The sequence below is a fragment of the Aythya marila genome (assembly GCF_965140915.1).
Source record: "Aythya marila genome assembly, chromosome: 11".
Taxonomy (NCBI): domain Eukaryota; kingdom Metazoa; phylum Chordata; class Aves; order Anseriformes; family Anatidae; genus Aythya; species Aythya marila.
In genome coordinates this window covers 7,468,113-7,491,107 of record NC_139052.1, presented here as the reverse complement: position 1 = coordinate 7,491,107, position 22,995 = coordinate 7,468,113, and the positions used below count along the sequence as shown (strand labels likewise).

At 39.7% G+C, this 22,995-nt stretch overlaps 2 protein-coding genes across 4 annotated transcripts in view; one reads left to right on the top strand and one right to left on the bottom strand.

The window, feature by feature from the left end:
- Window positions 1–13,435, bottom strand: part of RAB8B (RAB8B, member RAS oncogene family) — a 28,653-nt gene extending 15,218 nt beyond the window's left edge. For 2 of the 3 annotated variants that reach the window (XM_082769122.1, XM_082769121.1), the window contains exon 1: window positions 13,203–13,430. In XM_082769122.1, coding sequence (XP_082625248.1) covers window positions 13,203–13,326 — 124 coding nt within the window. In that variant the 5' untranslated portion in view covers window positions 13,327–13,430. Of the gene's footprint in view, window positions 1–13,202 lie in introns of all 3 variants that reach the window. The other variant, XM_082769123.1, reaches the window with a different exon arrangement.
- A 6,016-nt stretch (window positions 13,436–19,451) lies between these two features.
- Window positions 19,452–22,794, top strand: RPS27L (ribosomal protein S27 like). The gene is made up of 4 exons (XM_082769192.1): window positions 19,452–19,568; window positions 19,696–19,804; window positions 21,410–21,520; window positions 22,600–22,794. The coding sequence occupies exons 1-4, from the start codon at window positions 19,563–19,565 to the stop codon at window positions 22,626–22,628; spliced, it is 255 nt and encodes an 84-aa protein (XP_082625318.1). The 5' UTR covers window positions 19,452–19,562; the 3' UTR covers window positions 22,629–22,794.
- Window positions 22,795–22,995: the final 201 nt, after the last annotated feature.

The window sequence follows — 22,995 nt, the reverse complement described above, 5'->3', positions numbered from 1 at the left end:
ATTTACTATAATAGCATTTGAACATGAAATATAGACATTCATTAACTACTTGACTTTTGTTCTTCTCGCATGTGATATTAATATTTTAATATCCTGAAAATACTAAGTTTCAACTTTCAAATATTGATGTGCTATGGATACACAGTCTGGCCCATTAGTTAGAATGCACATTATCAGCAGAAACAGAACATCAGCACTTTTAAAACCATATGAAATTAATTGCATTGATTTAAAATGCTAAGACTATTGCCACAATCATAGTTTCCAAAGATTCACTAGTGTATGTACAGGCAGAAAGATCTTTTCATTAACCTGCATTCTTCCAAAAAATAGCATAGGAATGACGCCTATTCACAAAAAAAGAAACCTTACAGTACGGAACAGAAGTTCAGAAGGTGTTTCTATTCTACATGTATGTTTAATATAATTTTGTGTCTTGCTGTAAAGATTTTTCTAAATAGGTGCAACACCTGCTGAAATCACACTTAATTGTACTTATGTCTGAAAATGAATGACCTTGACTTTCTTTTTCGCCTCAATGGTGATAAAAGCACAAATACATGTGTTGTTATTTGTTGTTGTTTTGCTTTTTTTTCTTTCTGTAAAGAGTATTGTATCATGGACAGCAAGTTAAATGAGTTTAAAAGGGCTCATTTACTTCTGGGCCTGAAGTCTTAGCATTGAGACTAACAACAATCAGGAAAACTAGGTTCAGAGTCTATCACAGTTTCAAGATAATTCTGCACGTACTGTAAACTACTGAAACTAAGCCCCATCAGTGTAAAGAGTAAGAGACTCCTACAGGGATGGTTTTCTGAAAAAGTGAGCTTACACTGCAGTTAGGTATCTATGTGCACCAGTCCATGCTTTGCACGGAGTGGTTTCTTGTGGTTAGTCATTTCCCTTACAGCACCAACAAGATTTATACAACCACTCCTTTGATTACTTCTAAAATTCAGGATATGCCCAAAAATAACTTCTCAGAACTTAAGACTTCTAGTAGGAACTTCACCAAAATTCTTCCTGAAAAAAGACAAATTTCAAAGCTAAAAGAAAAACAAAGCAGAAAGCCATAAATATCTGTCACAATACAAAGAAGTTTAACAAATGCAACTGCAACTTTTTAAGAGGCTAAAATGAACTAGAAACTGAAGTTTCTTTTGTTCTTTCCCTTCAGTAACAGGAAGTGGTGAGCTGCACACATTCATAGAGCAAGCCTAGTGACATGTGCTACCACTTCCTGCTAAGGACACTTGCATGGCCGAGTATGAACAACATTTTGGTTACAGAGTTAAATTTAAATTATGCCACATAAAACATTTGAATGGCATTTTTTAAGTAATTATTGACATAGGAGAATTTACTTTATCAAACAATTCTTACTTTGTACATAATCACATAGTGGGATACAAGAGCTTGAAATGATATTCGGGTTTAATAAATAATAATTCATTTGATTGCAAAAGATCACAGAAATCCCAGTTTTAAAATGCAATACCCAATGGTCTTCTATCCAAAAGCATGAAAACGCCCAGAATCATTTGGATGTACATCTGAAATTGTTTCATAAGTTTCTACATAATACAGACCTAGACTCATTTTTCGGATGCAAAGGCAAACAGGATAATTCCCTTTAACGGCCAAAGTAGAACTGCCACACAAAACAGCCTGATACCAGTATTTCCACCTAGCAAGTCCATAGATATTAGACACGGACTGAAAAACATCTATTGCAGGAATCACAAGCTTCCAGTTGGCACGGATGTCTGAGTTGAGAGCTGAATCATGTTTTAGTTTGGACTATAGCTGCTTGCATTTCCACTGTAGCATGGGTTTAGAATAGGGTTTACTGCTCTTCCAAATCATTTTCAGATCCTTGCTAACTACAGACCAGGGATGCATCTTCTCACTTTACTGAAGATGAACGTATTTTCTTCCGCAACTTCCAACAAAACTGTCAAGAATATGTTCACACAACAAGAAACTTGTGCACTACGAAGAGTCAGCATCATTAGTGCCATACAAAGACTTGTACGCAAAAACAGGAGAGTTGCTTGTTGCCGTATTTACCTAGAATCACTATGCAAAGCTCGTAGTGGTACCAGTGGTTTTCTACTGCAAACCTGTATGATGCAATTCTTGCAAGACTTTGAGAATGGTCTGAGCAGAGGTGCTGAAACAGTTTATTATGCTACTTTAGTTTCTGGAGCAGCAGCTTACTCTCATGGCATAACTGTTACTCCTGCTCTCCCCTCAGTTGACTTTAACCCGTCAGAGTTAACCTTACAGGTTTTTCAGTGCTACAGGAGCAGTTTGAGCTGGATCCACACTACAACTTTTCCCTGTGTTGCACCACTGTTGGGGCTTACAGATTTTGTTTTGTTTCTTCTGTTTAAAAAAAAAAAAAAAAAAAGTCTTGCAGAAAATGCTCCAACATAATGAAACCAAAACAAAGTATTCTGGCTGGAGAAAGTTAACTATTAAAACAGTACCAGCAAATAATTTCTGCAGGTAAAGGCTTCTTTGGTCTTCAGTCTGCTTACACAGAAGGCAGTGGAAGGGTTGTATTCTTGAATTATACAAGCCGTTAAAAGACAGGAAAAAAAAAGAATCAACAAGCACACCCAAATACTGTGAAGAAAAACACAACTTAGTAGCCATTAGCAGGTACATATTAGAATCCTTCCTTTTATCTATATTACATAGTTATCCAGTATTTTAGCTTAATTTGTCATGCAGTTTGCAGTGCTGGACCACACACATCAGAAAGCTACATCAGTTGACAATTCTTGTTGATTTGAACTCAAGTTTAATTAATAGGTTTCCTATCTCACTCAGTCCATATTGTCTGTATATTTATGTCAACTAACTTATTTTGGGTGTGCAGTTGTAGTAACAAATTAGCCAGGAAATTAAACCATTCAGGGTGCAAATAAATGTCAATCTGTGATAGCATACAGTAGACTGGATATCTACCACAGTACAGTATTTCTCCATCTCTGACAAAGCAAGATGCAACTTATAAAAAAAACAACAAAACAACACAAGTATTACCACTCAAAGTATAGCATTTAAAAAAGTTTTTTTTTTTTTTTTTTTTTTTTAATATCCAATCAAAGGGAATTTAAAAATAAAGGTGATTTAAAGAGGTGAAGGTCTTCTTTTGGCAAGAATTGGCAAAGCAGCAGTGAAAAATTAATACATGGCTTGTTTGCTAGAAGGAATCTCAATTCAGACTGTCTGTCAAAAAATGTACCACACTAACAAATCTTATTTACCCCACTAAAAACTAAGAGACCCACCTTGCATGACAAGCATGTAATAAAAAAACAAACAAACACTCTCTTAAATAGGTTACCATCCTCCTTAACTAAATCTTGTCTTACTCTTCTGAAGTAAGAGCAGAAGTAGTAAAAAACAAAAACCTAAAAGGAAATTAGATTTTTAGAAAAAGATTTTTCCTATGGCTGTGACACTTATCACCATTGGACACAGGTCATAGTCAAAATGAGTTCATTGTAAGACAGCAAAAGGAGTCAAGGTACAAAGTCTCCTTATCCTTTTTGAGCATCAGACCAACCGGAATTTACACATCAACTTTCAAGCTGAGCTTTCTCCAGCTACACAGTGATTACATTGCATAGATGAACATCCGAACCAGTTAGCTGTAGGAAGTACCAGCAGGGATTGCTATTTTCTGTTCTCAGCAGTAGGTTTGGGATTAAATGCACAACTTTTTTTCTTCTTCTTTTTTTAAGTGGTGTTTTCAAGGGAATGTTTGAATGTTTTATTGTAATACATCAGTGCACTCTCTAAGTCTATAAAGCCTCAGAAAGTTGCATTCGTATTAGATATTTCTTGAAGGATTTCAGTAAACCTAAGAAATGACCAAGTGAGAAATAAGATCAGAGTATAAAAGGCAGGGTGGGGAACACTTGCAACATACCAGTGTGTCATACAGCCTAATGCAAAAGAACAAAGTCTAATCATTTTGAACTTGAACATTTGGCTTTAGTCCCTAGTAACATCTGCAAGGCATTTTCAGATGATCTCAGCAATGTCTGTATTGCTATGTCAATTAAAGACGCAGTAGTCTTTTATCACAACCATTGAAAAATATAGCAGATTGACCTTCACCCTGGTGCATTGCTGATTGTTAATGTTTTTGAGAAGTTGTAAGATTATCTTAGAATTACACACAAGTGCAACCAGTTTTTCTCATCCTTCCACAGTTTCAGAGGACAAATCTGTATTTCATTCCTTCTAAACAGCCCATAAGAATCCAGGAAATACTACCAAATTCAGAGAATCCTTTGGGTTAGCTGGCATTTCTTAATCTCACTGTTCACCTCCACAAATAATCTGATACTGCTTTCCTACCCAAAGATTACAGAAGTGTCTAACATCTTTAAATATATTACCACAATAAGGTTCTTAAAGGAAACTTTAACCACTACACTGGTAAAATAAATATATCCAAATGGCTCAAGGAGGTAAGGCAATGAAGAATGGAGGTGCCACGCATGCATAGCATACAGTGGTTTGTTGCTCATAGGCACCTGAAACTTATTACCAAAATCTGATTCTCATAATATTAAACAAACTGCAGCTTCCTTCAGCGTGCACCTCCTCAGCTGCAGTACAGCTATCACACAGCTTCATTTAAGATAAATTACTTGTTATTAAAAAAAGCAACAGGACATTCAGAAAACAACTTTTAATTATCGAAATTAGGCCAACCTACATTTCAGAACAGTTTTTTGTGTTTTTTTATTTTTTTTTTGAAAGCTCAGCAACCTATAGCATAAACCGATTATCATACCAAGAATTGAATCCAGTGCTCTTCAGCCACTTGTTTGTAACAGTGCTCCTATGAGCTCAGCCACCACAACAGTGCATTCAAATGCTAGAAGATTCTGCAAAGTCAAATTCTGTATTCAAAATTCTGAAAAGAGAATATATAGACTGCTTTGAGCAGCCTTTGAATTGGATGATTTTAAACACCAAGAACACTTGGTCGAACTTTAAAACCGTAAAATAACATAGCAGAAAGAAATTTATTACTGCTGTATACAAGAAAAATTAACAGATTTCCACAACAGCTTTAGAAGGGGTGGGTCTATGAAGTGTATAAAATCTAGTCTATATCTACTACTTATTCAATGTAAAATAAACTACACTCGGTGATAACTCAGTTTCATCTAAAATTGTTCTAACAGATTAAAATTGTCCTACGATACAGACAGCAAAGTTTGTTTATTTTAAGGATTATTTATAGACTGACTCTAAGAGGAATGCACTAACTGAGCTGCTTCAAAAACATATTCCTTTCAGGCCAATATGCAACTGGAGAACAGCAAATATTTAAAATCTACCAAGAGGCTCGAGCTGAGGCTAAAGTGTTACAGCTAGTTGAAACTAGGGTAGGTGCTGCCACTGAAGAGTGATGACCAAATCCTTTCCTATTGTGGTCAGGTTTCTTTTTATCTGGGTAAATTCCGTAATTCAGCTTACCACCATCTATAATTGCAACTGATGGCATATATTAAAAGAACAGGTTTCACACTGTCACAGCTCTCATCTTCTGAGCACCAGATCACAGATACCACTGAATCAATCATGGAATTAAAGCCCTTGTTAATACAGACCAAAAAGTGGCCTTCAAGTAGCTTCTAAGCAGCTCCCATGGATCACACACCAGGATATCACCTGACGAGCAGCAGCTCCATGCTTGCGCAGGAATTGCTCTAAAGTCCACTCTCAAGCTATGGCTAGCTACAGAACAGAAATGGCTGCAGTTATCTGCCAAGGACTCTGCCCCACACTGACTTAACCTGTAATGCAGCAATGGAAGATGTATTTCAAAGTGGAAAGAAAAATCCCCTCAAAACAGGAAAAAGATGATCCCAAATCTCCTGCCAGTAAGTCAGGTAAGTTTGTAGATGTAGAAATCATACAAAATGCCTTCTTGAACCAAGATGACTCTAACTAAATAATAACAACAAAATCTCTTTTCATCGAAAAGTTGGCATCTTAAGCATCCCAGAGATTCAATAAACTCCTTATTGAAATAAAAAAAGGTAATCTAATAGTATCCTTGCCACCGTGATTTAAAGTTCATTATTCACTATTCATACACTGTTTCAGTTGTTATAAGAACAGGCCGAGAAGGTGAGATTTGTTTTTTTCCACTAACTTTTGTGTCTAGGTGAATCTATATAACTATCCAGTGAGAAATGGAGAAGCTGCTTCTTTTTGGAAAAAAAAACCTTTAAGTTTGACGACTCCCACTCGATCCAAATATCTACTGTGATCTGACTATCTTGAGCAAGGTCAACATCTGGGACCATACCAATACATAACATATGGATATCACCAGCAGCATAAACTGGTGATAATGGAGCTTCCTAGTATAGGAAAAGGAGGTAGGAAAAGGAAGCAACACAAATCAGGCCAAAAGACAAAGCAGAAGGTTTAAAGTTACTAAAGTTAATTTTATAAAGATGGCCCTCTTAACAGACTTTGGAACCAGTTTTTTTTGTTGTTGTTGTTTGTTTGTTTTTTCTTCTTTTAAATAAGATGTTTTCTTAACCCCCTGCTTTTATGCAGAGTAACTGCATGAGGATTTTGTTGTTGTTGTTCGGGAAGCAAAAGACATGGGGGAAAGAAGGGCTGCTTTATTTCCTTATTCATGTAGGCAGTTAAATAGGCCTTTTTGAAAGGCTCTTACTACCTAAATTAACAGGCAAAACCACCTAACTTATTAATGAAGGCCATACTTGTCTTTCTAGCCCATTACAATTTGCTTTCTGTACATTATGCGAGGTTCCTTTAATGGCCACTTCACCTCCTTTTCCCACACTGGATATTCTAAGTACTCCTCTACAGTCACTTCTGCTAAGCCAGAGAAGTTCTCCCAGCCAGCAGTTACTCTGACTTACCCCTTCCTTCCATGCTTGGGTTGACACAGACACCTTACTTCATCTTTGATTCCATAAGAAGTCCCACCACACAGACAAATTCACTTTCATTAAATGAAAGCTATTTCTCTCTGGCAGATGAAAGAAAGGAGGATTTATTTTTATTTTTTTTTTTATTTTTTTTAACCATGTGTGTAGGGGGTGGTGGTAGTATATGTTCCCTGGCTGGTAGCCAGCTTAGCTTTCCCATATTTCTTAGACTAAACTTGTTCTTCCTAAAGTGCAGGTTTGGTGCCTGACTGCTATTAGTGACCACTGTTCTTCACACATACTGCCATACATACACGAGAATGCAACTAACATTCTGCATCAGTTTTGTTTGTTTGTTTTTTCCCTGCGGTGCCCGAAAGAGTAGGGTTTGTACAACAGCAGGCCAAGTAATACAGATCATCTTAAGCTTGCTTGACTGTTTGTTCTTCTGAGCAGAGGATAAGTCTTCTAAGCATGCAGTACTTCAGTTTTATTAGACTGTACATAGTTTAAAAGTGAAGTGTCACAGCTTACATGTCAGAGGAAAGCTCACTATAAACCACAAGATTAAACTGATATTAGATGCAATTGCTGGTCAAAAAATGTTAAAGAGGTACTAAATTACCTCCCACTGCAACACCAGCTGGAACAGGAAGTTGCTATCTCAAGTTTTGAGTTGCAAGTCAGGCAACTAAAAGCCTCTGGATCAACCCTGCTCATACAAAATCTTTATACAGAACAACTCTATTGAAGGCAGTATTATTCACAGTTCATTCACATTAGAAAAGGATCAGATCCATTTTATAGATCTACAGTCACCTTGATGAATCGGACATTCAAGATACCACAACATCTTATTAAAGGTGAAAAAACAGAATATTACTGGAAATCACACTTGTTTGCAATTCAATCATAAAACATGAAATAAAGCATCATTACAAAAACTGCCTGTATTCTTCATCATGTTAGGAATTTCCATTAAATTCTGAAAGAAGTCAGAATTACTTCTAGTAAAGGATGCCCTATTGCAGAAGGACTAGGAAGTCCCTGAAAAAACATTTCCCAAACAAAAGCTATGTGCCTTCAATACCTCTCTCGAAGCCTGTATCAAACAATACATTTGTTCCTATATTCCTTCCATGTTAGTCTGTATGCTTAACTTTGCATTCAAACCAAGTCACAAAAGCAGCTCTAAGTTGCCCTCCTGTCACTCGAATAACCAGATAACACATAACCAAGACAGAGCTCCATCTGCCCAGTAAGTACAGGCAGAGAACAGTTAGACATCTGCCACACTGTTTCACAGTAACATGCAGCAAGAACGCTGCAACAGTGTTTTTAATAAAAGCAAAATGATTCCACTCATATTGGCCTGTTGCAGAATACAAAAGGGCAAGCAGGGCAATCTCACTGGCAGATGAAAATAAAAGTCTAAGATGCTTTTTGTTACCAACTCGTTACTATCAGATTTACAGTCAGAAGAGACACAAATTTTAAGGTTTTTAACCTGTGGTATCTCTGACTGCAATGTTGTCTGCTCAACATCAGGCTAACATCTTGCTGATCACCCATCACCTACCTTGCAAACTGATTCATACTTTCAGTTTCACATTTACCTCCACAACGCTGTCTGCCCATATTCCACTACAAGCGCTTGACCTCCTCCTCACATGGTGTTGCAAGGATACCCAGCTATCAAGTCCTGGACATGCACTTCCATTTTGTAGAGCTAAATCACAGCACCAGCTGAGACGCACTAGTCTCACTCACTTCGATTCCCTTATTATAATTACTATTAATAAAGTACCACTGACAACTCCTTCCTGACTTATCCTTCTCTTTGCTTGTCTATCACTGATGTTTGTTTTCTTCCAGAGCTCCTACCATCTGAAGAAGCCTAAAAAGATATGGAATGAAGATGGGAATACTGAAGCCTAATGGGGGTGAAGGGCACCACCACACACACAAACAAAAAAAAATAAACAAACAACAACAACAACAAAAAAAATCACACCACCATGACCTCTCTCTTTTCAGTTACTTTTTGTCTATCACACATGTAACTGCAGGGAAGAGTAGAAATACTCAGAGACATAATTTGACTTGAGTACACTAGAACAATTTCCATTACACATTACAGACATGGAAATTTCATTGCAAAAGGGAAGTTGATAATTGTGCTTGTCAAAGGATTTTCATCAAAGTGTTATAAGGTCAGCATACACGTGCTTGATTGCTGGAGTAGTGTCCTATTTTGCAAGATGAAGGCTATGGAAAAGTTACTTCTGTAAAATCAACAAGTTGTTTCAACTCTCAGATACAGTACTATCTTGTGTGGGCAACTTCCTGTCAAATGCTCGTATTATCTTGGATTAAAAAATAAATACAACAAGTTTTGTTTCAGAGTCAGCAAGGCTTTGTACTAGTCAGAACAACTATCAGCTGAAGGTACAACTTCACGCTTAGAGAAAACTGCTCAAACAAGAAGTTGAAAGGAATGCAAACAATAAACCTTATTATTTAGAGTGATAAACCCAATTCAGATAGTACTACTTAAATGGCAAGTTAAGATGCACAAAGACTTCCAAATCAATGCTTCTTTTTGTCATACACCCCACTGAAAATACTAACAAAATGCACGTGAGATACTTCAAGATAGATTTTCTGCTTTAGGAGCTGTTAAGTATGAAAATTAGCTGACACAATTGCATTTTACTTTCCATGTAGAACTGTGCAAAAGCAGAAGTTTCCACTCAGGAAGCAAGCTAAATAACATAACCTTACATAGCATATTTCCACTTTTTAAGTTTTATCCAGGGATTTGGCCAAACTCTTTTCAGTGGTTTGTGGGGACAAGACAAGGGACAATGGCCACAAAATAGAGCACAGGAAGTTCTGCACCAACATGCGAAAGAACTTCTTCATGGTAAGGGTGACAGCACTGGCACAGGCTGCCCAGGTAGGTTGTGGAGTCTACTTCTCTGGAGATATTCAAGACCCCTCTGGACACCTACCTGGGCAACCTGCTCTGGCATAGGAGGGTTGGACCCGATGACCTCTTGAGGTCCCTTCCAACCCCTACAATTCTATGATTCTGTGATCCCATGTTAACAGTGAAAAGCTGATCCCCACTAGGGAGCACAGCAGTGTCATGACTTGTCAACCATAACAGAAGTTTTCCTAATAATGTATATGAAAATTGTGAAGTTATTGAAGGCCAAGGACCTGCAAACCACAGACTTAAAGCAGATCTTTTAGAATAACCAAAAGGATCACCTAAGAGAGAGAGATAGCTGGTTCACTTCTCTTACTGGATGGCAAAGTTTGCTGATGACACCAGCTATTCCAGGTACTCAAAACAAAGACAGACACTCTTGAGCCATAAGGAACTTCAAAAGAAAGCAACCAGTAAATTATAGGTATATGTACATAGCTCTTATGTCCTATTCTTCATGCGACTGTTAGCCACAGGATAGGAGTATGGATTCCTTACTGTCTAAAGCAGTGCGGCCATCATTATAGCATAAACAGCCTTGAGCAGAGTAGCCTAGAGACCCTTTGAAAGGCTCCAAGCAACCTACAAGGACTGAGCCTTAAAATTGTGTGTACATGACACCAGAAGAGAAGGGAATCTGCAGAACACATTGTTCAGCACAACACAAGTATGCCATGCAACAAGACAGCAACCACAGTTCATTTCTACAGTATGAACACTGAGCCTAAGTAATTTGAGTATTCTACAGTAAGCCAATATTACTTTATTTCTATCCAGATGGAAAGAGGTTCCATTGCTCTGGTAACTGAAACTAACAAACAACAATAAGAGTGGGAAACAGTAAGAAAGGTATTTGGTGCTTAGACATTTTGCAGGCCCTTTTATCATGGCAATAAAGTTTGCTTTATTTTCTAGACAAACTTGCTTCAATATTCTTTCTCACATTTTATCACCATATAGTTAAGAAAAGCCTCTAAATGCTTCACCTTACCTCACCCACAAATACTATTTCAACAGATGATTAAACAAACAAACAAACAAACAAACAATTGTCATCAGCCCACCTCACACATATGCTTTCTCAGGACTCTAGAGTTAAAGCAACTTCAGTCCTGTTAGGAGCAAGACAGGCACCTCTAAGAGCATATAATATAGTGGGTACTAATTAAAATCACCATGACTGAATACGCATCTTTACAGGAAGCATCATCATATTGTAGAACCCACTTCTGGGATTACTTATAGAAATAATGGCCTAGCAGTTTATACTTCAGGAAGATTCAGCATACCCAGTTCAGAACGCTAATGTGGAGACCTTAAAGCTTCAACTGGCAGGGGCACAATTGGGAAAAGCATCATATCCCTCTCTCCCCTGCACCACAGCTGCCAGTGCTTTACCCACCAAGGAATAAATTCAGAACTGTTAAAAACGGAATTCCCCTAAGCACAGCAGTTGTATTAGTTATGACTGTACAACTGACTAGCATGGACCAGCCAGCACGCACTCACTCTTTAAAAAGAAAAAGAGAAAGAGCATTTACAAGAACATACAAAGGAGATCTACATGACTGACCTGAAAGTAATACAACCAACATGGGGAACACTGAAAAAAATGAGTGCTTTTATTTAAGCATGTCAGCACTTTGTATGAGCAGTTTCACTGTTTCCTGCCTTGTCAACTTTCCTCTTTGTAGGTCCTTTGCTAAAAAGGAAAGGGATTGAAAGAAACACATTATAAGGATAGGAAAACACAACTGAAATTAAATCACAATCACTACCTATGGAATCATAAGTACACCTCAATTATCAACATCTTTCTTAAAATGAACAGTGTTGATAATAGGACCCTCATAAAAGCAAACATAAAGGAAGGAAACAAGAGAACAAACCCCATATTACTGAATAAGTTAAAAAAAAAAAAAACAAAACAAAAAACAAAACAAAACAAAAAAAAAAAACAAAAAAAAAAACAAAACAAAACAGAATCATATTTGCAGTCCTTGAGACTTGAAAGTGAATCAAGTGAGACAGAAAAAGAAACATCAAGAGGCTAAGCAGTTCAAGTAATGACAAGATCACTGAAAGCAAGAGGCAGCCATTTATGCTAGCCATCTCTTTCTAAGTAAGAGTCATTTTATACTTTGTACAGAACCACTGCAGGCTTTTTTTGAAAACTATATTGCATTTATTAAGGTTTAAGCCTTTTAATCGACCACACATACAGCAAAGTACCTTTTTTTTCAGTAAACTGCTACTCAGGCCCTGATTAGCTGGAGTTATTAATACAGCACTTTGAAGATGGTTGCAAAGAGAAGGCAGAGAGAAAAGTAATTTTTTTGTTTGTTTGTTTTGGAAATGTAGAACTTCTGTTCTTGAAGCACTAGAAATGCCAGCCATATCTCACGTAGCCAGTCACATCTGCCTGAATGAAAGTTCACTTCTTCCCCACGCATCAGGTGCTCAGCGGAGTCAGACAGCGAGGATACAGCAGCACTCGGAACATGAACCAAGTGACACGTTGCTCTATCTCATCTTTAAATCAATTTCCTTATGACAAAGTCTACTCCTTCTCTTCGTGCTATTCTTCCAAGCCAGCCTGACTTTTGCTCTCTTAAATACCAGCAACCTCCCCTGCATTTTACCGCTTCATCCCCAAAACACCATACTTTGTTTTAAAGAGCAAACTGAACTACATTTGGTTACCCGGACACCTCAAGTTTTCCCGAACTGCAATTTCAACTGAGGACTGGCTCCGAAAACCATTTTTAAATCGCGCCTCCGTGGAGCAGCAGGAAGAGCGCCGAGCCCCCCAGGAACACGCCGCGGCGGCCCGCTTTAGAAGCGCTCGGTGTCGCCGAAAGAAACCAGACAGCTTCTGACCGCTCTTCCCCACCGAACGCGAAACCCGACTCCATTTTTGGCGAGGAGGTGCCCCCCACGCAGCGGTCGAGGAGGCTGCGGGCCGGCGGCACCCCCGCGGCCCCGGCCGTGTCCCCCCCCCCCCTCCCCCGTGCCCGCTCAGCCCGCCCGCGGCTCGGCCCCGCAGCAACAGTTCCTCACCCGCGGCCCGGCTGCTGCCATTTTCTGGCCGCCCGCACGGAAGCGCCGAGCGCAGGCCCTGCGAGGAGGGCGGCGGGACCGCGACGGAACGGGCACGGCCCCGGCTCCCCGCAACGGCCGCCCCGGCCCCGCCGCCATCCCCATCCCCGTCCCCATCCCCGTCCCCATCCCACCGCCGCCGTGCGGGGGCCCCTCACCGATGGTGGAGATGAAGGTGGTGTTGAAGGCGTCCTCGGAGAAGCGGAAGAGCAGGCACGTCTTGCCCACGCCCGAGTCGCCGATGAGCAGCAGCTTGAACAGATAGTCGTACGTCTTCGCCATCTTCCCGCGGCGCCGCTCCGCTCCGCTCCGCTCCCCTCGGCTGGGCTGGGCTGCGCTGGGCTGGGCTGGGCTCGGCGCGGCTCGGCCGGGGCAGCCTCGGGAGGGGCGGGCAGCGCAGCGCGGCCCCGCCCCGCCCGGCGCCCGTGCAGGGCGGGCAGCGCCGGCGGCGCCGCGGGGGCCGGCGGGAGATGGAGTCCGGGCGCGGGGCGCTGCTGAGGCGCTGAGGCGGGGGAGCGCCGGGCGGCCGGGCGGGCTCATCCCGCAGGGCGCTGAGCTCTCTGCGAAACCATCCCGAGCTGTACATGGGGCCAGCGCGTCTGTGCAAGTGGCACAGCGGGTCCTGGCGTAACGCTGCGCTTCGCTCAAATGCCTCGACTATTTAGGTGTATTTGCGTCCTCTGCTTTAGCAAGTGAGGAAGAAGCTCGTTCAGATAAAAGGAAAAGTATTTTCACAAAGCCTCGCGTAGCACTGGAAGCGTGGCACCCTTTCTAGATGTGACTACAGCATTTGAATAAGCGCTTTTCCCCATTTTTTTTTTCCACTGACAGTTCTCTCAGTGTGAGGCAGCCTCATTATGTATTTATTACAATGTGTTTCTCACAGGGTGTCACAAGGCACTATAAAAATAAATAACATCACTGAAATGCTTTAAAATAGCAGCAAAGAGCTATTGCTTTAATTTAATTCAAAAACCGCAGCCTCCAGACAAGCTCTAAACACAAACACCTAACACTATAAATCCCCGTAACAGTTCTCACATCCCTGCCAGGGGCACCAAGGCAGAAGGGCAGTTTGCCCCACACCATTCCCTGCACGACTGGCACCATGGAGGCCCGATGTGCCAGTGCTCCAGCCCTGCTTCCAGGAGGCTCGGCCTCCCCCACACAGGCGGCTCGGCAGAGGCTGGGGAGCCAGGCCGGAGTGAGGTGTAAAATATCTCTGACTTTTTCATTAATTTGGCAAACGTATATGCTGAGTCTAGAAGCAAGCAGAATTAGCTTTAAATATTAAAATTCTCTCATACACACTCAGGTAGCCTCCATATTCCAAGCACCCAACCTAGAATTTGATGGGGTAAAGTAGGGCGGGCTATCCTAACAGCTGGCCATTGCTGTACTTACGCAAAGTGTTCTGAAGAGTCACTCCAAATAAATTACGTCAGTCATAATAAAACTTGGAAAAGCAAAAGCTAATAAATTCCTAATTATGAACCATTCAAAATCTTCCTTATTAAGTGCCTCAGTTTGGTGATGTTCCTGGCCCATATGTTTGTGATAACAAACCTTAAAAAATAATAATCCCATGACAGATCTGATGTAAAACTCTGTACAAGGTGAATTCAATTACAGCTTGGCATAACTGCTAATGTAACTTCCAGTTAACTGTATTGAAATCTAACTTTATAACAGAGATTCCATGTTGCAATTCAAGTAAAAATGTCACTCCTTGTTTAAGACCACTGGGAGACACAGATATCATCTGATAGGGCAGAACCAAGGCAGCAATACGAGAACTTTTTTTTACTGCATGATTTGGAGTTGGGCTGTTTACATGTTACGGTGGGCTGTTACTATACTTAACCCAAGATTTAAGTTTATAAATGATAATGACAACCTGGCACAGAGGCAGTCAAATCAAATTTATCAATTGTTTCAGACTAGCATGAATAATCAGATTATAGGAAACTGCAAATGAAAACCTAATCTCTGACACATTTCCATATATCTATATTTCCAGAGACGAATTGCTCATGAGTACTGTAATTAGGGCCATACTGGAGATTACTACATCGTATTTCAGCAATGAAGAGAGTAATTTTGGGGTTAATATTCGCTCCTGAGTTTTGTGGAACAAATAGGTTTCCATATGTCTCTGAAGCAATATGTTTGTGATCACCATCTGTTACTCAAGAGTAGTTTTATAGAAAAATAATGCAAATTACTTCCCTCTTTAATTACACTGGTGGTTTGCAATATTGTGTTCTGTTGTGATTTGGAAAAGTGCCAGTTTGCCAGATTCAAGGGACAGATGTTTATTTAACCATGAACTTTAAAATTGCATTAAAAAATGAGATATAAAATCTGAAAGTTTTTTTTTTTTTGATTTGATAAGATGCACAAAAAAAATTTAACTGTACAATTGTACACCTTCCAGTACATGTATCTAAGCTTTTAGGCTCAATAGCCAATGCACTATACCTGTCCATGAAAATACTTTGAAATCTAATCTTTGTTAGAGCACTAAACTAGAAAAGACAACATTTGTATTATGCTGTATTGAAGTCAAATAGATCAGCTACAATTAAACTTTTTTTTTTTTTTTAATGACATGGAACAACCACTATGGGGAACACTGAGCATGTAGTAAGTAGAAAAAGGTTGACATTATACTTTAGCTTTTGGCACTATGAAAAAGTGTAAAACACCATAACAATGTTGACTAGATGTCGATGATAATGTTGATTTCGAGATTTCAAAAAAGCAAGATTTTAAAAACTTTTACAAGCACTAAGTAACAGCCATAACAGTTTTGCCAGAACATCACTATTGAAACTCATCCAGAAAACACCCACCAAGTCCCAACCAAGGAATGGCAGAATGCCATTAGTCACTGACGTGTATGTAAAGTGCATCTAGTAAAGCACTCAGTTTAAGAAAGGCATCAAAATGAATAGCAAAATATATTTACTCCTGCTATTCATATGCAATAAATACAATCTTTACCTATACCTTAAAAAAAAAAAAAAAAAAGCAAACAAACAAAAAGCAAAACAGAAAATACTTGTATCTATTTAACCAACACACACATTTTAGGAGAGTGCCAGATTACAAACTTGCTCCTTCATTCCTACTCTCATTTTACTGTCTCAAATGATACACTAACTTTCAAAAATCATTTTTCCTCTCTGCTTAAAGGTGAGACCAGCTAGGTACAAAGAGAACTGTATGAAAATTTTCCTCTATTCAATCTCTTCTGTTCAATGCATATAAAATTATAGGAAATTCTAGATCTTAATTGTGTAAGTACAAGGTTTCAAAAAACAAAAGTTTGAAACATCGGTAGAACTAAGATCCTGGCACTAATTAGAATCTACAGGTTCAAGTCCTACAAAAGATAAGCTTATGAGGCAGTCCTTCCCAGAATGCCACGTAACTACAAATCATTAACATGAACTTTGCTCCTTAGCTATGGGACTCTGATAGTTAATATGATAATATTTTTGAAATATACTTTTAACAACCGTGGTTTTGGCAGATGTCCCTGCAATTTATTACCATTCGATGACTATCACATGACATTCCTTTACAAAAATGTCACTTATTCCCCAGTTACAGTAAATATGCCTCTCTCTGCAGGTAGATACTTCTGTGCTCATCCTACACTTTGCTTAGTGCATTTGACATGTTGTTATGTTCCACTTTTAAGATGTGGTTTTAACAAGGTTGGTTTAATTTTGGGGGTCTTCAGAAAGAACAGTACTTTACACTAGTGATCTAAATGTTTGACTTTTCCACATTTATATGTTGCAGAACTGTAGATAGCAGAGGTTAAATCAAGTCATTACCTAGAGTATGCTCTGTAAGACTCTTATCTGTAAGTTCCATCAATTTTAATGTTTGCCATTAAGATAATGCTAAACGTGGACCTTCTTCAAATTCCAACTACCACAGCATAAGCATATTTAAACCGACTATGTACACCATGGATTATAACATTAATTTATAACTAATTAAAAGTTATTATACTTAATTCTGCAGTACAGGCAAAACTGCAGGCAGTCTGCATTCCAAATCAAACATACCACTTGAAGTGAACCTTGTTTTGGGTGCAACTTAGACCTGGTTAGTGTGTGGAAATCTAAATGGTCTTAACGATACTACTACAGAGAGAGCAATCCACATTTTATTACACTAGACAAACCACTAGAAGCATTATTCAAGTGATTATTTTTTTTCACAAATCCATCAATATTCACTTCCTCAGTGACCACAGCCAGTTTAAAAAATGTTTTGTAGTAAAAACACAAAAAAGCTTGTATTTTTGCAGCATCAGAGGGCAAATCACAATGAACCCCAAGATGCAGCTGCAGAAGGCCACAAATAGAACAGAACAGGGTGGCATGGGTGCGAACAGGTGCTCCAGTGCTACCTCCCTGACACAAGGAAGGCCTCCAGGCACAGCCCAGCAGAAGAACACCACAAGGCACGTCATCAGAGTCATTCCCTTGGACCTGAATCTCTCTCTATCTATGTAGGCCATGCCATTGTGGTACAAACCCACCAGAGATGGACTGCATTACTCTCCTGGTTAACTTGCAACCTAAACTTAGTGCTGTGTTTCTGTTTTCCAAACAGTATACTTTAATAGTACTTATATATATATACATATATATATAAAGCTTTTTATCATAACACCCAAGGTAATGTGTTATAACTGAGTCATTTAGCAGGTCACTCTGAACTACAAACAGCTATGAAAAGGAAATGAATCTCCCAGTAAAACCAAAATAGAGAACCAAACAGAGGGATGTGTCCAAAACACATCCTGTTTTCAGATCATCCTGTGTGCCCCTCCTTCCACAGAAACCAACCTTTCATGTGAACTGTGAATCTAAAGTTGTCCTCAAGCACTACAGGGTCCTTGCATGACAGACATTTAAGGAGGGAGAGCTAGGAGGAAGAGGTGCAGGAGAACCACACTTCAGAAGTTCTACTTTTTTTTGTTGGTGGTGCTTTATATGTGGTGAAGTTATTTTGTTAACCAAAGAAAATTGTAATTCTCCTTCAGACTCTAACTCAACCTCCCTTCTCCGGCTGTGCTGTTAACTGGGTTAGGCTCCTAGCTTCACAGGACAGCGTGCACAGGACAGCATGAGTCACAGCCTTTCATATTGAAGTCCCCATGATAAAGCAAAACAGTCTTGCGAAATACTTACCTGTGTCATCATCACTCAGGAGCGTAACAAGAAAACGCTAACGTAACATTAGTGTTACAAGACCATAGTTGTGATGGTGACACTGGGAGCCAATGAAATGTATTGAAGCGCTACAACGCATGGCTCTATTCTTGCAGAATAACGCAGGGCTTGGAGCATGGAAGGAGGTACTCTGAAAGTGTACAGCAGCAGCACTGGAGAGGCCATGCCAGCTTTGAGAATACTGTTGTGAGAAAGGTATGCCTCCATGAAATTCACAGCTTCACTTGTTCACATGGCAAACTTTTAAAACAAATTTTGTTAAATGTGTGAGTTCTCTTCAAAAGGGATGTGGCTCTACATGCTGCCTGTTGTATGTTTTCAGAAGACTTTTCACACCAAGCAATTTTTACAAGGTCTATTTCTGCCACTTACTGGGCTTCTAATGAATTACAATTTTAAATGTTCAGGATTTGATTCAATTAAGTCCAGCAGTCTTTACAGATTATATCTATGATTGTTTTTACTGACACGTGGGAAAAAAAATGACTCAACCTTTTAGTAACAGAATTTATGAAAAAATGTTTCTGCATTCCCACTGTGATTTATTCATTTCTCATATGTTCTCCAAATGCAGTTAGCACAGAAATTCCTCTGTATTTTTCTTTTTGACTGGGGTGGGAAACTGCAAAAGAATATGCAGGTTCAAGTAACACATCATTTAGCACACTAAATGACAATTTAGCATCACAGTGCATTTAGTCAACATCTAAAATAAAAGCATATGGGACTTCTGGATTTTATTTATTACCTAAAAAGTAGAATTAAGAGCTTTATCTCTTCACCAACAAAGGTATGAATATGCCTTGCAAAAAGAGAACTACCTGAACGCTGATGTTTCTAGCACCTATATTCGACTATATAAAAACCCTCTTTCAGAATTTCTAGCAACTACACGTGACTACATAAGAATGCTATTTTAGAAGTATGTTTTCCCTCTGAGCCACAGTCATCTGTAAAAGGGAAAACGAGCAGGTTTGTCGATGAGACCCGGCACCGTATTGCGGCTTTTGCCTTCCTCCCTGCTTCCTCGGGTTCCAGCTGAATCCCAAGGCGCTGCTGCCTGGGGGAAAGCAGCACACCCGTCCCCGGGAGCCCGTGGGAGCCCCTCGCCCGGAGCTCCCTTTTCAGCGCCTCCCGGGCCGGCGGCGGCCCAGCCCCGTCACGGCGGCCGCCCCGCGCCCCGCCCGCCGCCGCCAACCACCGAGCAGGGGCCAAGAGCGCCCGGAGGAAGCGCGGCGGGGAAGGGGCGGCGCGGCCATGCCCGTGAGTGGTGCCCCAGGCCCGGGGAGCGGGGGGTGGTCGGGTCCCGGTCCCCGCGCTCGGGCCCCCGCTAAGGGCGGCGGGGAGCGGGGACTGACCGCAGGTGCGTTTCTGCCCTTGCCCTCCGCAGCTGGCCAAGGACCTGGTGCATCCCTCCTTGGAGGACGAGAAGAGGAAGCACAAGAAGAAGCGGCTGGTGCAGAGCCCCAACTCCTACTTCATGGACGTCAAGTGCCCAGGTAAAGGGCTGCGTGGCGGGCAGGAGGACGGACACGCATTTTCTTGGGGCACTGTGCCACCGCAGAGGGGAGGCTTGTTCTCTAAACGTGGTGTACGTGTTCCGTAGGGGGAAAAAATGTACTTTTCTTTCTTGAGAACTCTTTTAGTCCACACGTTTAAAAAAATTTACTGAAGCGATCCGTTTATCTACTTTTCTAGAGATCTAAAATAGGAAAAACAACATAGCCCTTAATGAAAACCTGGCATGGGGAAGGGGCGGGGGACAACCCCTCAGATCTGCAGCTCTGAGAAGTGAGATGACGTGGGTGGTTTAAATCATCCATGGCCCGAGTTTCAAATAAAAGCAATGTTTGTTTTCTTCCTTTTGTAAGTTGGTTGGTTCCAGAACAGCCAGAAAGACACTTCACAAGGACACATACAGCTGTAGTGTACACATACAGCAATACTAAGGTACAGAAATCAGAAGTTGTACCTTACCTCCTAGACAGCACTACAACATTAGAAAGTGGTAACAGTAAGAAAACAACAGAGAAATGCATACACAGATTGACTTACAGTAGCAGTCATCTTGACTAGAAGGAATTTTTCTCTATTCTTTTTTTTCTTACTATCCTATTCTTAATAGTTTAGATTTCTAAGTAGCTCTCAGACATTGCTTTCCATCTAAAAGTGAGGTAAAGTCATTAAAACTGTTTGCAAATAAACTGTTTACTTAAAATAAAAAACCTCTCATCAAGGAGCTTTCTGAGGACCTTCCTTGTGACACGTATACTTTTATCCTATCTTTCTGGGCCATACATGCTGAAAATGGAATCTGTGCTCACCCTCATCTATTTTCTATATCTGCATCTGGATTAAATCCATTACAAATTGTCTCTCCTATTCCTCCTAATTAAAAATACTTTCAAGGGCAAATAATGAAGGACATAAAAATTCTTTTGCATAAGAAGTTTATGAGATCGATCTCATGTTTTCCAAAAGTTGTAGAATTTAGAAGTTAAAGTTTTCCTGATGCTCGTTTTGAATCTGGAATGCACTGAAGTTATTATTCTATGCACGTCTTTTGGCACTAGCCTTACATAAACATGGCACTAGCCTTACACAGTACGACTGAGCATGTGCCTTATGTGCACTAATTATTAAACAGAAAGCAAACAGTTTTGAGTAGCAGTGCTCACATTCACAGCTGACAAACTTGATCAACGCTCAGCAATGTTCTAGTACAACAAATAATTATTTCTTTATCTAGAAGATTCTTTTGATCAGCACAGAAGGCTAGTCTAGGATGAAGATAAGGTATCCAGCTCCTGCTTTTTAGACAACACCTACTGCAGGTAAATTGAGGCTTGTCAGCCCTAAGGCTCCCTTGATGATTTTCACATGGGGAGGTATAACAGTTTCATTCAGTTAACTAATTTGCTTTTCTATGCATATCAATAAAACATATAAGAGTTTCAGACTACAGTAACAACGTTTTACTCGGTATGCTTTGTAACAAAATACTAAATTGAAACAAGTATATTTAGAGTATCTGGTTCAATTACACATACATTTTAAAACATGCTAGAACACTCAGTGGAAAGTTTAATAATGCTGTTTTCCAGGGTGCTACAAGATCACCACTGTATTCAGCCATGCTCAGACAGTAGTTCTGTGTGTAGGCTGCTCAACCATCCTGTGTCAGCCTACTGGGGGAAAGGCTAGGCTCACAGAAGGTAAGGGGTACTGTTTAAGCAATCCCAATATTCCAGTTAATACTGTGCATTTATGTAGTGATAGTCTGCAAATCTTTTAGCTTTGATTTGTGGAAACTGATACCGGAAAGCTTATTTTTCAAGATGTTTTGTTTAACTAGTAAAAACATTGTTACTGGGCCCTAGCTTGCAAGTTTTTCTGCACTTTTTTTTTTTTTTTAATGGCTACACAGATAAATATGCGAGGGAACTTGGCAGCTAGATTTTGATCAAGCATACTTGATATTTGATGCTTGGATTTGTATCTTCTTTCAGGCTAACACTAGGCTAAAGGTTATTTATTTCTGAACTAATTTTAAAGGGTTAAAAAAGTTACCATTAAAGGAGTAGGGTACTTGGGCTAGGTTAACATGATTCCATGCCTCTGCTAGTCAGTGGTGGCTTGCTTGTTTATTTTTAAATAGAGGTGCTGTAATGCAGTTCCCTGGTTCAGATTACTTAATTGAAATTTATATAAATTTTAAGGGAACAAATAACTACAGTTAATTACATGCATATAACTCGTTATAACACTGATGTCTTGAACCATAATCCAACAGCTAGGATATATGAAAAGCACTGGAAACACTTAAGGGTTTCAAGAAATTTGAAGAATGAATCCAGACTTCATTCACCTTACATTTAAAGGACAAAATTTAGTATACATATTATATATAGTACTGCTTGTACTGCGTAATACTATACAGCAGTAGTTTATATGAGGATAGGATACCTGAAATGAGGCTGTTGAGCAATTGAAAAGGTACCAACACTCCTAGCTGCTGTTTCAGTTTAGGATTTGTACCACTAAGGGATAGAACAGTACACTAGAATTTTAAAAGACATCTCAAAAAAAGTAGTACACCTGAGCCTTAGCATAAAATGAATTCAAGATGACCATGTTGGGTTAGAGTAGACTCGATGTGCTAGCTAGTTACCTCTTATGGTACACAAAGTTTAAATTTACTATGCAAGTTCCCAACTTCAGTTGGGTGAACAATTTTTCAATGTCATCCAGCAATTTAAGACTATTCATATTTCTACTTTTCATTTCTTTGCAGGCTGCTCCTTTAGAAGAAAGCAACACTAAGTATTCTTTTCAGCGTAGGGCTTTGGATCTGTGTTCCTGAAAGCCTTAGCTGTTTAAGAAAATGTCTGTTAATATAACAATGTAATTATGATTGATTTTGTAAAAATGACATGGTACTGGTGACTGATGAGCTGGAATCTTTTTCAATAAACAGTTTGAAGTGCAAGTTTGTGGACAACTGAGCTTTATTTCTATAGTTTTAAACAGTGCATTATAATTGGGTGTTGTCATTTAATATAAAAATTAATATAAAAATCTGAACCTTGGACTTGCTGCATCCTTCCCTACATTAATAATCAGCAGTGTTTACCATATGGTGACAGACTGCTGTAAGAGTACATTTGGTACATTTTATCACTGTAGCAGC

What these genes read in the sequence shown, in the direction of transcription:
- RPS27L (XM_082769192.1), top strand. An exon ending in CATGGACGTCAAGTGCCCAG is followed by an intron (nt 19,805 to 21,409) that starts GTAAAGGGCTGC and finishes GCTGTTTTCCAG; the next exon opens with GGTGCTACAAGATCACCACT. An exon ending in AAAGGCTAGGCTCACAGAAG is followed by an intron (nt 21,521 to 22,599) that starts GTAAGGGGTACT and finishes ATTTCTTTGCAG; the next exon opens with GCTGCTCCTTTAGAAGAAAG.